Source organism: Labrus mixtus, chromosome 16 (assembly GCF_963584025.1).
Source record: "Labrus mixtus chromosome 16, fLabMix1.1, whole genome shotgun sequence".
Classification (NCBI taxonomy): domain Eukaryota; kingdom Metazoa; phylum Chordata; class Actinopteri; order Labriformes; family Labridae; genus Labrus; species Labrus mixtus.
In genome coordinates, this window is record NC_083627.1 from 14,471,259 (window position 1) to 14,486,921 (window position 15,663).

The following is a 15,663-nucleotide window of genomic DNA, read 5'->3' on the forward strand; positions in this document are numbered from 1 at the left end:
TAGGTTGCTTAATCTCTTTTGACATTAAACTTAAACGCTAGCGTTGTTTTAGACTGCCTAAATATCTAGTGTACATTTAAATTATTCATAGGTAATAAAGTTCAAAAACAAAACTTGTGCAGTAAAAAAAAAGATAAGGTGTTTGTCAAGATAAATGAGCGACAGTCCTATTTCTTTTTCTACATAAGTCATCTTTTCTTCCTGTGTTCCCACAAACTCAACTGATTAGTTGATGATAACACCGCATGAAACAATCACATCAAGTGAAAAACACAAGTTACTGTTTTCATAGAGGGGGCTTTTCCCTCTTCTTTCTTACAGCAAAGAAGAACTAATTAAGCCAGTCCTTGTTTTATTTGATGGTTCAGTTTTTAAAGTTATGGAAGGTTATCATGTTTTTTACAAATCTTTTTTTTTGTTTTATTTTTTTTTTGCAGCATTCTGTACGCTGACATTGTGGGCTTCACCAGGCTGGCCAGTGACTGCTCCCCAGGCGAACTTGTCCATATGCTGAATGAACTCTTCGGCAAGTTTGACCAGATTGCAAAGGTAATGCCCATCATCATTTAAGCATCACAATTTAAATACAAGGACATGACAGCAATCAGCAGAAGTGGCTGAAAAATAATCATATTGTAGTCTTGGGTCTTGTGCTAGGTGCAACCGTCTGTGTTAATGATTCTTCCTGTAGATAAAGGGAATAAGACATAAAGAATATACCATTTTTTATTCTATGATGCAATTCAGAAGCACATCACCACAAGATGGAGATTTTCTTTTAGAACAATCAAACATCAAGAGAGACAAATCCACCTTCGTTTAGGTTCGATTAAAAAGTGATCTTTTGATGTGTTTTAAACATAAAGAAAGTCACAAACCAGGACAAAACAACCACAGCTGATTAAAGAAGACGTTTCCTGAAGGTGTTAAATACAGAGAGAATAGAGCAGTTCTTCATAGGAGAAAAACACATTGGATACATGGGACATATAGACTGTCCCCTCCCCTCCCCCAACCCCAAAAATAAATAATGAAACAATTAAAACAATTAAATTAAATTAAAAAACAGGGGGTTCATTCTAAGAGATTACTGTATTGAATACAACATGTTGTCATTTACAGATAGGTTGTTCAAGACATATAACAATGTTATGGGTTCAGTAGAGGAGATCTTAGCTGACGTTTCTGAGAGTTTAAAACAGTTGACCCATTTGGGAAATTGTGTTTTTACAAAAGAGCCTATGTGAGATACGGGAACCGTCTTGTGCTGTCTATCACGTTACAGCGTGGCCTTGAAATGAATGTCTTCTCTGTCCTGCAGCCAGTGACGGCCTTGGTTTTGTACTTTCTCATAGCTCTGTGCGCGCTAACAGCTGCAGGTGCAGCAGTGTGGGCTGGTCAGAGTGTATCTCGCAGTCTCATGGGTCCTCTGCTATTCGGGTTGAAACGGTTGAGCCAGGCTCCTCTCTGCTTTGTGTCCAGCAAGTCTGTCCTCCCGCCCGAGGAAGCTGCGGTTATATAAACCTGAAGCAACGATGAGCTGTAACACATCCCACATGTGGAAGAAGAGCTAATGGGTTATGTGTGTGGGTGTATGATTTTGGGCTTGATGGCTGTGACTGTGCATGTGTGAGGTTTGTGTGGAGGTGAGAAAGAGCATGCAGAAGTTTTTTGTTTTTTTTGAAAGAACCCTAACCAAAAAATGTGAAACCTGTCTCAAGTCACCCTTATTTTCTCTCTCTAAGGAAAACGAGTGTATGAGAATCAAGATCCTCGGCGATTGTTATTACTGTGTCTCTGGCCTGCCTGAGTCGCTGCCTCACCACGCCAGGAACTGCGTGAAGATGGGCTTGGATATGTGTGAGGCCATCAAGTAAAATACCAGCTCTCTTTCTCATTCTCTTTCTCTGTCTCGCTCTCGCTCTCACTCTCACTCTCTCGCAAACACACTCAAACAAAAACACAAACAAACACACGCTTGTCAAACAGATTGAACAGAAGGAATGCCGGGCTTGATTACAGCTCTGTTTGAGCTCTGGAGTAAACACAATGTGAATTCAATATGATAAGCCTCCCAACTGAACAAACAAAAGAAAATCCCAAACAAATATTCCCTCCCAGCCACGCTGCTCTCTGTCTCTGTCTTTTCTCATGCAAGACCATAAACATCGTTTTTTACTAATATGTTTCCTTTATGACATTAGCATTTATCCACCATCTGCCACTGATGTGATTCACCATTATCTCTATTCAAGTGCCGTTTTGGACGATTCCTCACCTGATAGAAAAAGGAAACACTGAATTATTTTGACTTAGATCAAAAAATGCTGTTTGTGTAAGAGCTGAAATCAGAAATATATCATGTGTTAACAGTAAATGGAGATGAACTTCAGGTGGTTTATCCTGATACAATAAATATGATGTGATTTTTAGGCTTTGGCTGTTTGGGCAGCTTGTGGTTAGCTGTTCTCCCTGCCTCCTGTCTTTATGCTGTGCTTGGCTAACAACATCCAACTCCATCTATACATCTAACAAGGCACTCGATGCTTATTGTTTCATGACACCCTCAGTAAAGTAAAACAGCTAAGGGCGCGGTCACACTGGCAATGTTGTCCCGTACCCCATTCCCCCGCTGGACTGCACGGCCTGCGGTCACACTGCTCCATGGCAAACCAGGCCTGAACACGGTTACCTCTTGTGCATAACGTCGTAATACTGCACATGCATGGCTTTATGTTATTATGAAGCGCGCTCAGTTTACAAACAGGCGGACTCAAGAAACATTTTTAAAAAGGGACGCGCAGTGGAGTCGGCGTCTGCACATCGGAGAACAACACAGAGAACATGACAGCTACTTTACTGACTTTGAGGCTTATTTTGAGTCATTTTAATCAGATACAGCCATTAATATATTAAAACATTTAAGGAGATGCGCGGTCTCTCTCCGAAGCGTGACAGGGCCAAGGAAGTGTACCGCCTTTGAGCACGGTACCGAGTGATCACATTGGTCAAACAAACTGGACTTTAGGGGTGAAGCGTGCTTAGGCGCGGCACAGATTGCCAGTGTGACCGCGCACTAAGACGCTGAAGTAGTGAACTAATACTAGTCTAAGAGGATATTTTTAATGCTTTGTGCTCTCCCCAGGAAGGTCCGAGATGCCACAGGAGTTGATATCAACATGCGAGTTGGAGTTCATTCTGGGAATGTCCTGTGTGGGGTGATTGGCCTCAGGAAGTGGCAGTATGATGTGTGGTCACATGACGTAACTCTAGCCAATCATATGGAGGCAGGGGGTGTGCCAGGGTAAGACATCACCAATACTTTTTGCATGTTATTTGTGTGTGTTTGGCAAACTAGGAGAATGAGCTCAAAGTTGCAAGATTAAGTTGGTAATCTGTAGAAGAAGCTTTGCTTTGGGATTTGATTTACACTTACTTCTAACAGTTATTAATCTTGACTAGCAAGTCAGTGAATTCCCATCAGCCCCACTACAGTTTCATTTGCTCTACAGCTTGACGAGCAGGTCCCAGTGGCCAAATGCATGGACTCTACATGTTAAGTGCAGAGTTGTCTTAACAAGTCTGTTTGAAGGCTTTTTTTTTTAATCTTAAAGAATAACACACTTCATTTTGTTTTAAATGCTCTTTTCATCTTTGTGGTGAGAAAATGTCAGGTTTATTAGTATTCAGCATGAAATGTCATATATCAGCTCCCATAAACAAAACAATATATCACAGCCTTATTAGTGTTCTTAATGTATGTTTGTTTAAATGTAGTCGGTATAGCAGGCGCCCCATGTACAGAGGCTATAGTCCTTGTTGCACTCAACTCCTGATCCTGACGCTGCTTGGAGCATGTCGTCCTCGACCCTCTCTCTCCATATTCACTGTCTCTTTACCTGTCCTAACAAATCAAAGACAAAAAAAACACAAACATAACCAAAAAAGGAAAATAAAAACTGTTAACCTTCTGCCTGACACTGAATATGATGATGCTACTGAAGGTGTGATTTTGGAGGTGAGGTACTCCAGTATCTCCATGAACAAGTTCAATCAGAAATCATCTGAAATGAATGTTTCTTATTTAACCTATTCTAAACATTTTAGACAATCACGGCTTCAATACCCTATTTGACCTATCAGCTCCACATTTGTTATGTGTCCATTAGGTCTGTCTGCATGTTGGAGAACATGGGAAAATTGTTTCCGGTAGTTATGTGTATTTTGCTCTAAAAATAGTGTAGGCATGTTGTCTAACTGCGCTGCTAATGGTCTGTCTCCCCTTGCCTGCTGAAAAGGTATCTGAAAAAAATAAACATATTCCCATCCCATCCTCCATCCGCTCTTTTTGCAAGGGTTTCTAACAAAGCTGAATACTGAAGTGGAAGGTTTTGTGTGGTTATAAATGTGGAAAGTAAATCATTTGTCTGACACTGTTGATGCCACAATATTGTAAGCTCCTAACCTCTCATTTTCTATCCTCTTATCCCTTCCTGTCTCATCTCAAGGCGGGTCCACATCTCTTCTGTGACGTTAGAGCATTTGAAGGGATCATATAAAGTGGAGCCTGGAAACGGGCAGAGTCGAGACTCCTATTTGAAAGAACATGGAGTGATCACCTACCTTGTCATCAACCCCAAGGTCAGTTACCATTTACTTAAATAGTTCTCTATGTGCACATATGGGCAGAATGTTTCATTGAAAGGATTACTCTCACACATGAAAGAGAAGAGGAAGTAGGCTTTTGTCTCTAAATCTGTACATTCTCGGGACATATTTGAAAGCTGAGTTAAGAAGGATGAACATAAACAGATTGAAAATATGATATTATACTGAATCCTAACCTGAAGTAGTACATCCTAAATTAGCTCATTATAATTCTTTAATTTAGTTACAGCTGCAGAGTTATTCTTTTTTATTACTTCATTGGTTGTTCTACAGTGACTGATCATGCTGCAGATTCCCTGTTATCCTACCCCTCCCCCAATCCTAGAAGAAATATTTCAATATATATAAACCATTTGAAAATCAAAATGATTTACTGAAAAACAAAATGTCACAAAGCTGTAAGAACGTTTATTGTACTTAGTTTATTTAGAACTTGTGTTTTGAACATATACTGTATTAGAAACCATTACTAAGGATGATATTTGAATTTAAACTCTCAGTACTTGTCGGTTTGAGCAGCAGAAACTGCTTATGGCAGGTGTGTTGGGTCATGGTGACATAATGAGCCTAAATGCAGAGATATATTATCTGATTTTCTATTTTCAGCACCGCTGCTTTAGAAAGTTTTTTCGATTTTGCAGGTCAGTTTAGTACAAAAGATCCCACGCTACCTTTTCATCCTGCCAAGAGCACAGTAGGCAGCTGAACAACTTTGACAGTATCAAGTTTCAGGAAAAAAGGGCAATGAACCAATGACATTAGGATGTCAAATAACCAACATTTCTACAGGTGTAAAGTAGTGCAATCCGCATTGGATTCTGTTGGATGTCGTGTTCACTCTCACTGCTTGAGGCAATGCGTTTGTTGCCTGCAACATCTTGAAGATTTTTCCTTTTAAACCAGGTCAGGTTGTTCAAGACTTTTAGAGATCTGCCTCTTCAGGGAACTTCATCACCACAACACCCATGTGTCTGATGTTGAAAAGCAGAACTGAGCTAGTATAACAAACTTTATAGCCATTACTTTTCTGTCAGTCTCATTATCTTTAAATGTTGCTTAAAAAAACAAAAATTTGCACCATAATTATCAATCTACAATCAGAGTGTGGAAAAAGTCGCTGTGACTTAGCAGCAATCATTTCTCCCAGTCTGCTCCTGTTGACATTTTCACTTTTTTGAATTGCTCACCAAATAGCTTAGCAGAGAATATTGAACTTGAAGTCATCCTTTCACTTTTATTACTAACGGTTCATCTTGGCTCTTCATAGCTAAGGTAAATGATTGAGCATGTTTTGTTTGCTAGTGTTATGATTTGAATTTGTCTGATTGATTGAATCTGTGCCAACATCTTCTGTGTTGTTGTTACCATGACTTGTTGGAGCCCGACAAGCTACATGTGATCAACTTGCTTAAATTAGCACTCTCTGGTCCCTGCAGTGTTTCATTTTGTGTGTAAGATAAGATAAGATAAGATAATCCTTTATTTATCCCACAATGGGGAACTTTACAGTATGTGTGTATGAATACATATAGCAACATGTAGGTAGAGACTTCATGCATTTACTTACTATGTTTAAATTGTGATACTATGTCTTCTTAAAACTGAACATATCTAATTGGAAATCTTTGCAAAATATGACAAGCTGATCCTCTGTGTCCTTGGGGTGTTTGTTTAGAAGATGGCTTTTCCATGTCCTATCAGACATTGACAGAAAAAAGGGCTGGGTATGTTGTGTGGCTTTTTGAAGTGGCCATGAATGGATCAAGGCCAAATATGGAGCGTGGGTTGCAGGAGGTGTCATCTCCACTGTCACTGACATTGATTGTCACTGTCAGAGCGGTTCAGTTCACCCGCAGGGAATGAACACCGACATTACGGACAGTGGTCTATTTCAGATCTTATGGGCCCATGTGCCTTGTTTGGTGAGTCACAGCACCTGTCTTTATCAGTAATTGAAATAATTCACCAGGGGAATGAAAAAACATAAAGCATCTGACAAACACAGCTAGCTTTTTCCTTTTGTACTTTTTTTTAATCAACATTAGAAAAAGAATCAAAATTGCATGCTTGATACAGGTCGATGTTTCTTTCAGCAGTGAAGTGGTGCTGTATTTGTCAAAGAGAAGCACTGTGCTGCACGGTGGTGCAGTGGTCAGAGCTGCGAGGAGGTTCCTGGTTTGAATCCTCGTCAGACAGGAGCCTCTCTGTATGGAGTTTACATGTTCTCCCCTAGCGTGCGTAGCTTCCTCCCACTGTCCAGAGACGTGCTCGTTAGGTTAATTGGTGACTATAACTTGTCCGTAGGTGTGAATGTGAGTGTGGTTGTCTGTCTCCATATGTCAACCCTTTGATTGACTGGCAAACAGTCCAGGGTGTAACCCCGCCCTCTCGCCCAATGGCAGCTGGGATCGGCTCCAGAACGGGAAAAAGCGGTCTAGAAAATGGATGGACGTGAGGATGACTGTTTTGAAAACCTTTTTAAAGAAATGGTTCATAGCAATGATATTAACATTATCTGGTTTTTGGTAGTATTTTGGTGTTCCTCAGACCGAGAGGCACAGCCCTGTGTTGGGCCTGCGCTCGCGTCCCTCTCTGGATGGCGGAAAGATGAGGGCGTCCGTCAGAATGACGCGATACCTGGAGTCCTGGGGCGCAGCCAAGCCCTTCGCCAACCTCCACCATAGAGACAGCATGACTACAGACAACGGCAAGATCAACACAACTGTGAGTACAATGCAGAGCTCGCTGTCTGTACCACACACATGCATTCATCAGGCCCTGAGACATAACTGGTCTGACTCCTGTTCCAGGATGTTCCAATGGGGCAGTACCACTTCCAGAGACGAGAAAGGTGAGCCAGATGAAACACTGCATTTGTAATCCTGAAGTATGTAATCACTTCAAATCTGTCGTTCCCTCCCTTTGAATCCAGGTCCAAATCTCAACGGAGGAGGTTTGAGGAGGAGCTTAATGAGCGAATGATTCGCACCATTGATGGCATCAACTCGCAGAAGTATGCAAACTATCTTATCTTGCACACATCTCATGTCTGCATCACTCTTTATCATTAATGTCACCTCAGAAACTAAGTAAAAGACAAAATGAAAATCAAGTCAGCATCCACAGTCAGAGGAATCCTCCTCATAGCTCGTTATCTGATAATGGGGCTGAATCAACAACTGTAAGAGACGTCTCAATTAATTCAAATGTAATGCAAAACAGATGTTATTTACTTTTATTTGACGGGGGCAATCATATTGAATTATAACAAAGTTACAATGGGCATATTTCTAGTTACTTGGCCTTAGAAGAAACACATTTTTTGGCTCATTTACGAACCAACAGGAACATACCACACAACGCACTCCAGAACCTGGTCCCTCTATATGGTCTGATCTGAATCTGTTTCACATGTGTACTCAGGCAGTGGCTGAAGTCTGAAGACATCCAGAGGATCTCATTGTTCTTTCACAACAAAGCTCTGGAGAAAGAGGTAGGCGAATGCATACAAAACTCTGGCCAGCGTTGCTGACTTCCCAGTCAGACAAATCGATAGAGTTGTATAGTTCAACGAACCAGAAGTCATTAAGGAGGAAGTACAACCTTATAGGACTCTATATATTCCATACTGAACCTTTGTCCTTAAATCTATATCTCATTAACTATAGATTTAAACTTAGCATTTATTTTCTGTTGCTATGCTATGCATTCTCATGATGTTGTATCCATTTCCCATTTCTTTATCTTTGTCTCCCTTCCACAGTACAGATCTACAACGTTACCAGCCTTCAAGTACTATGTCACCTGCGCCTGCCTCATATTCTGCTGTATATTCATAGTGCAGGTCCTCGTCTTGCCTAAGTAAGTCTGCAGCCCATCACAGGATTTGCACAGCACATTCCCCTGTAGCATCAGCACACTCCAGCTGTGGCAGCGACTTGATGTGAAAAAGCCATTAGACGCCAGCTGTCTCGTCAGCAGGACCACGCTGAAATTGAAGAGGATGGGGGGGGGGGTGCTCTTCCAAAATGAAAGAGCACCGTGTTTGGTATGGGATTATAGATCAGGTGAATCGAAGTACATCATCCCTTTATTGGCAAGGAGAGACATTCTCGTTCATGCTAATTTACTGCCTTTGGTCGCCAGTGGGGTAATTTAGCTTCTGAAGCGTCATTGATTGTCTAATTTACCTCTGTCTTTCTCTTCTTTTGTCTTCGCTCAGTCCGTCGCTCTGCACATTAAGACATGAAATCATCAGTTAGATGGCAGGGTTCCCAAAAAAGAAACACCGTGTTCCTTCTTGGAAAAAGAGAAACATGAACGTGTTTATGAAGCCTCTCCACTATGCAGCTATTGCAATTGTCAATTATGCTTACTCAATGTAAATGGACTGCAGGTCTGAGGTAGAATACATTAGAACCTTCATTACATTTATTGGCCTGGATGGCACCGCAGAGGCCAAGGAGTGCCAAGTGGGATTAGAGTAATGTAAGTGTGGGTGTGTGTGTGTGTGTGTGTGTGTGTGTGTGTGTGTGTGTGTGTGTGTGTGTGTGTGTGTATGTGTGTGTGTGTGTGGGGGGGGGGGGTTATGTTGCAGAACTGCTGTGTTGGGGATCTCCTTTGGCCTGGCGTTCTTGCTGTTGGCTCTGATCCTGCTCCTTTGCTTTGCAGGTCACATTCTGGTAGGTCTGCACTGATTCTTTAGTAAATACATAAACACACACTTGTGAAAATGAACACACTTAATTACCTACACTTATATACACTTCAAGAGTGTAATGCAATGTATGTAAATTCCTAGATTTATTTTAAAGTCGTCTCCTATTTGCACATGACACTGTCAATTTTTCTGCAGGCCGATGTCAGTGACCTATCACTCTTTCTGTACTCAGGCCTCCTGTCGACAGGCATGCAACTCAGTTATCTATGCAACAACATGGACCTGTCTACTCTTTCATGTTTCAGAACATGGTCTCCCTTATGACCACACTTTCAGTAGTAAGCAGCTGACAAGACACCCTTTGGCCATTTCATAGTGTGTTGCATCACAAGATAGAATATTGACCTTTCATAAATTAACCGGCCTAAAATTTCATTTTCAACTGTGAAAAATGAATGAAAAGGTTAAAGCCCCTAATTTTTCCACTGCTCATCTAATCTTTGTGTTTTTGCCAATTATTATAAACATGGAACTGGTTGCTTGAGCTTTGGGTATCCCTTTTTTCATCTGATGTTAAAGCATGCAGCTTTAGTTTATAGATGTGTTGTTTCATATTGTCAAATGATAATTCACATTGTTTGGATCCTCATGTGGGTCTGTGACCGAAACATTGTGAGTCTAAAACTAGCCAGAACGTACACTTACTGCTTCCAAATCAAATCCATTTCTTGAACTTGTGATTTCTCATTTTGTAGAAAGACTTAACAACTACAACACTTTCCATTATTGGCTGAAAATCTTTCACCAAGATATAGCCAAACAAAATAAAGAGTCCTGTTTAACCTAAATATACACAAGTCTATCTCATGACATGACTGTAATTTGTGTCAGTAGATCAGTTTTGGAGCTTCCCTGTAAACAATATTGATAATTTTAACCATTTAGCTTGTTAGCTTCAAGGTGATAAATTGTTCTCTTGCTAGAAGGGCTTATCCTAAAGGGCTCCCCGTTATTTGTTGCTGTGTATCACGTTAGGTGATGTGTCTTAAGCATTCCTTTAAACAATAGTTCTTGCATTGATTTCTGTAACTTGTTCTCAAACACAAGTGCAGGCTACCTCTGACATGTGGTCCAGGTACTATCAATAAATGATTTCTACCAGAAGAGCTCACTTTAAGGTGGCTGAGAAGTGCAAATGCTCGGCAACTGTTAAAAGACTCACATTTGGCAAAGCATGCAGTGAATTCTGAAACTATGCAAATTCAAAAGCATGTGTGCAAAACAAATGCAATGACTGAAACGAGCTGCAAATAAAACATTATGCTGAAACAACTGCATTAACACTGGCAAACACTGCAAATCCAGTCTTCACGCGCATCCCTATGTAAGTCATTTATACTGTTGCAGAACGATTGCACTTTTCTGTCATACACGACGTATGATCATCTCGCTCCTCAAAGGAGTATTATTACCAATGAAGTCCAGCACTTTCTTATAAATGGAGAGTTATGGATAACCTTGAGCCTGCCCTGACCAACACATTAACTTTACACTCTGCTAATGTGTGGGTCGATGCAGACCCAAGGTCACACTCTGCTCTCTAACTGTCAATTAAACACTCAGGGCATGGTTCACTTAGAATGGACTGAGGCCGAGCATCGCTTCAAAGATTATGCATCATTGGCTCCCTCTATCTCGAGAGAAGCTATCTGCACCTTCAGTCTGCTCAGAGTTGCGCTCTCATTCTGAAGGAGTATCGTCTTTTCCACATGAAGATGTTGCGCCAGGAGGGGAGGGGACATTTTTTTTTTAAGATTATTGTGAGGCCAGTCTATAAAAAAAGTGATGTGAGTTGATGTGAAACAAAGCTTCCTCTCTGAATGAAAGCAAGCAAGGGCAACTGGAAGAAAAAACCAACAAGTTCAGCTTTGTCGCGCGCAATTACTCCAGATCTGTCCACACATGTAGATGATGACTGATTAAACCCCTGTTAATATTAATAATAGTTAAGTCAAAGACGTATAACGGTAAGGCTTTATTTATATATATTTTAGAGATTCTTAAGTCATACAGAGTCGGAATAGTTTTCCTGATCATTGCAGAGTTTGGGGTTTCATCTCCTGTATGTAATGCAGATCACATTGCACTGAACCCTTTGCAGGTCATTTGTGAATAAGACTGTCTTTTGTCATCTGCAAAGGTTTAAAGGGTGCAAAAGCTGTGCAGTCCTGTTGTGAATAAGGTTATGAACGTGCTCTTGGTGAATGTTGCTGTTGTCAGTAACAACAGGGCTAACTTACAGACTCTGAATTTGTGTGCGTAAACCCTATGTGCAAGTTGTTTATGTGTAAGTCAGTGACGAATGAAGCATTATATAGAAAGGAAGCGTTCTCTTCAACTGTGAATGAATGAAGAAGGTTGCTGTGGGCAAATACATTTCTTGAAAATGTTTCTTCAAGGCAAAGCACAATTCCATTCTTTAAGACCAGAAATCTGCTATAGGCCTATATGTCCTTGTAAGTCTTTGCTTGAATTGGCAAGAAAATGTATCTTTTTGTTTGTAGAATTTACCATCTGTCCAATAAGAAACTTCAATAAATGTACTTTCTCCTGCCCAGTTGATTTGGATTTCATATGTAGTGGCTTGTTTGATTGATAACCATTGGTGTTCTACTTTCTGGCTTTGTTTTTAATTTCTTGAGATGTAGTAACAACTTCATAAGGGAGCATATAAGCTACAGCAAAGATGACCCCACCGAAGTACAATTTACTTTTGGTAGGGACATGAAGAAGTAGAGGCTCTAATCATTACCTCTGTTTCTTTGCATCCTCAGCAGGGAAGAAAGGGGTCCTTCTGCTCTCTAACCTGGTTCCCCACTTCGTCCCGCATCATCGTAACCAACAATCCCTGGCTGCGGTTGGTCCTTACCATGACGACCACTGCTCTTATACTGGTGATGGCTGTCTTCAATATGGTGAGGAGTGTTAACGCCTTAAGATGTTGTGGATATTGTTGGTGCGATGATCTGTTCAGTTATTGTTGGACAGCCCAGCTCACTGCAATAGCATTATGGGATTGGCATTTTGATTATTACTTTATTATTTGATTTAAATCATACTGTTAACATGAAGATAAAACAGCAGGAAAAAAAAGACAAAAGGCACCTTAAAAATGATATATAAACTGTTAAATATTCCACAAAGTGAGATTTAAAAAACAACAACAACTAAACATCCCAAGAAAGTGTTATGCATACATACAAGCAATGAAACTTACACCAATTTGACATAGTCTTTGTTAAGATTTATTTCTTGGCTATGGTCTGAATAGGACAGCAGAAGTAACCCTTTCATTGCCTAATACAGAACTTATGTAAAAAGAATAGGTAACTATAATCCACCTGGTCTGCTGTGTCAGTTTCATCATTTCCGTAACATTTGTTTGTCTTACTGTTGTTAGTTTTATTTAACTGATGACAATGTGAGTAGTTATCATTTTATTCGAACTTGTATGTTGAAGTTCTTGAACAAAGATTTACATACATGAGGTCATTATAAAGAGCAGACCAATGTAAGCACACTTTATATCAAATGAGACCAAAAAATCATCAATAAGGGAATTCATCTTGACAGCACTGTCAGTGGTGCACTGTGTTTTACATGTCTCTGCTGAATCCTTTACTGTAAAGCACTTTGTGATGTCTGCTCTTAAAAGGTGCTGTATAAATGAACTTTACTTACTTACTTACTGGAGGAGGGGGCGGGGGGGGGGGGGGGGGGAGCGATACGGCATAGTAATGCAATATTTTGCGTGGTGATATTATATTGATACGCTGGTAGCGTAGCGGTTAGTGTGCTGGCCCCATGTACGGAGGCTATACTCCTCCTAGTGGGCAACCTGGGGTTCAAGTCTGTCCTGTGGCTCCTTTCCCACATGTAATTCCCCACTCTCTCACTCCCCGATCTCTGACTCCCTCAGGTATTAATAAAGTATGTTAAAAAAAAAACCAACACTGTCCTATCTCTAAATAAAGGCATAAAAAGCCCAAAAATAAACCTTTCAAAAAAAATCTTCTGAATGTCAAATTTTCCGTTTGCTTATAACAGCAGCATGGACTGGATAGAGAGATTCCTTTATAACAACCTACTGAAAGTTGAAAGGTTAATGCGAGTACAAAATGTCTCAAATTGCAGATTGAGTACTAAAACAAGTAGTACTTTACTCTGCTACATCCAGCCTTAAGTGTCCACCTGAAGGACACATCATTCAGCAGCATTAAGTAAATGACTTGTAAACGCTACTCAACAACATGTCTTCTTGGCCACTCTTTAAGAGTTGAAATGCAATGTCTATCAGTTCTGTGGAAGTTAGGTGATGGTTCAACTTTGAGCCCCCTTTTTTTTTGTAGTTCTTTGTGGAGGATCCAGGAGGCTCCATGGAAGAAGTCCAGACAACTGCTCCACCTGTGAATCTCACGAATCAAACCCTGTTGAACAACCTGGAAGAAAACCTGGGGGAGGACAAGTTTTATCTGCCAGTAAGTACAACAGGAACACAACAGCTGGAAAAGGTTACATTTTCATTACTGAACACCAGTATCATACTCATACTCATGCCGTTACAGCCTATGCCGTAACATTCAGGGAAACATTTCCCATAACCTAAAATAAAGCTATTTACATTACATGATGGCGTAAAAGCAGAATTGACATCTGCTGCAAGGCATTTGCTACAGCAGCCTCTCCCATTGTTCACTGTTACAAAGATGCATCTCTTTACTTTAAAGGAAAAAGAGCCAGCCGTGTCAATTCTCACAGTTTCACAAGGGAACTTTTGTATTGCAGTGGTTTAAATCTGTTGCGATACGGACGTGGATTCAAGCCAGACAAGAAGAAATAGTCCAATCTAAATATTAACTATGGACGTCAGTGATGCCAGGTTGTCTGACATTTGGGGGAATTCCTGAAGCTGGAAGTTTTGGTTGTCTTTTGTAAGCATGGGACTGGCCTCCTACAACACTGTATAGAAAGAAAGAAATGATTGTGTCTGTATTTAAATCTCTTTTTGGATGTGCATAAACAAAATGTGATGGTTATATAAGGATATTGACAGATTCTCGGGCTGGTATGTATACTTGTGTTCTGCCCTTGATTCCGAACAATACAGTAGCTTACCTGACTCAATGCTGTCAGAGCAGTACACAATAAAAAGAACCACACTAAACAAATAAAGCCAAATGTCATCTTGTCTTTGCTTGTATAACTTGTCGAGTACTTCAACTCTTCTCAGATGTGTTTCTTACTCTTTCCATCTCCAGTACTTCATCTACTGCTGCATTCTGGGCCTGGTGTCCTGCTCAGTGTTCCTGAGGATCAACTATGAGCTGAAGATGGTGGTTATGCTGGTCGCCGTGGTGATCTACAACATCATCATTCTCCAGACACACGCCTCACTGTTGGATGGATTTAGCAAAGCACTGTACCAAAAAAATACACTGGACAGGTAGCTGAAAACTGTGCAAAACTAACACACACACACACACACACACACACACACACACACACACACACACACACACACACACACACACACACACACACACACACACACACACACACACACACACACACACACACACACACACACACACACACACATAATTTTAAGTGATAAAGAAATAATTATTTGGTCTACCAAAAGGTCAATGCTATCTGCTTAAAGCCTCCGCCCCTCTCTGACCATGCAGCCAGCTTGTATAAGCTGAGCACAGAATACGAAAATGACTAATGAGAATGAACCCTGGTTTCCAGAGGGAGAGGTAATGCTGAGGTGGCAGTATCCCGCATGACTGTCAATCCAGTGTAACCCCGGGAGAGGAGGGTGATGAGTGGCAGAATGAGATACAGAAGATTATTGTATGGAGCTGAATACATTTTTCACATCTGACTGACAGTTGGGAGTCTCCAATTCCATTATGCATAAAAAGTTTTCAGAGCAAGACTGAAGGAGAAAGACCCGGAACTTTTTCAATCCATCATATTTCTGTTTGTTTTTGAGTCTCACTTTGGCCTCATAGCTGAGTATATAACACCATAAATATGACCGTTATGACGAGCTCCACTGACTTTGTATGCACTCATCTCCTGATGTACACACAAGTTATACTGAGTTTATTCATACCAACCATCTATTTCACTTGAGCTGTGCAGAATTCACAGTTTAGCTTCAGTAGAATCCTGCAGGTGTTAAAATATAGATTTCTAACGTTCCTTGTCATTTCATTGATCCAGACCCTTTACCTCAATATCAATGAATAGACAGTGAAAAGATTGAA

The 15,663-nt window shown here is 40.6% G+C and overlaps 1 protein-coding gene across 2 annotated transcripts in view; it reads left to right on the plus strand.

Annotated features, from left to right (window-relative positions):
* The window catches only part of adcy2b (adenylate cyclase 2b (brain)), a 39,394-nt gene that overhangs the window by 15,331 nt on the left and 8,400 nt on the right, over window positions 1–15,663 (plus strand). The window contains exons 6-18 of one of the 2 annotated variants that reach the window (XM_061059578.1): window positions 438–549; window positions 1,746–1,873; window positions 3,146–3,304; window positions 4,509–4,641; window positions 7,198–7,392; window positions 7,479–7,519; window positions 7,601–7,681; window positions 8,092–8,161; window positions 8,432–8,529; window positions 9,266–9,350; window positions 12,166–12,303; window positions 13,738–13,866; window positions 14,647–14,831. In XM_061059578.1, coding sequence (XP_060915561.1) covers window positions 438–549; window positions 1,746–1,873; window positions 3,146–3,304; window positions 4,509–4,641; window positions 7,198–7,392; window positions 7,479–7,519; window positions 7,601–7,681; window positions 8,092–8,161; window positions 8,432–8,529; window positions 9,266–9,350; window positions 12,166–12,303; window positions 13,738–13,866; window positions 14,647–14,831 — 1,554 coding nt within the window. Of the gene's footprint in view, window positions 1–437; window positions 550–1,745; window positions 1,874–3,145; window positions 3,305–4,508; window positions 4,642–7,197; window positions 7,393–7,478; window positions 7,520–7,600; window positions 7,682–8,091; window positions 8,162–8,431; window positions 8,530–9,265; window positions 9,351–12,162; window positions 12,304–13,737; window positions 13,867–14,646; window positions 14,832–15,663 lie in introns of both variants that reach the window. The other variant, XM_061059576.1, reaches the window with a different exon arrangement.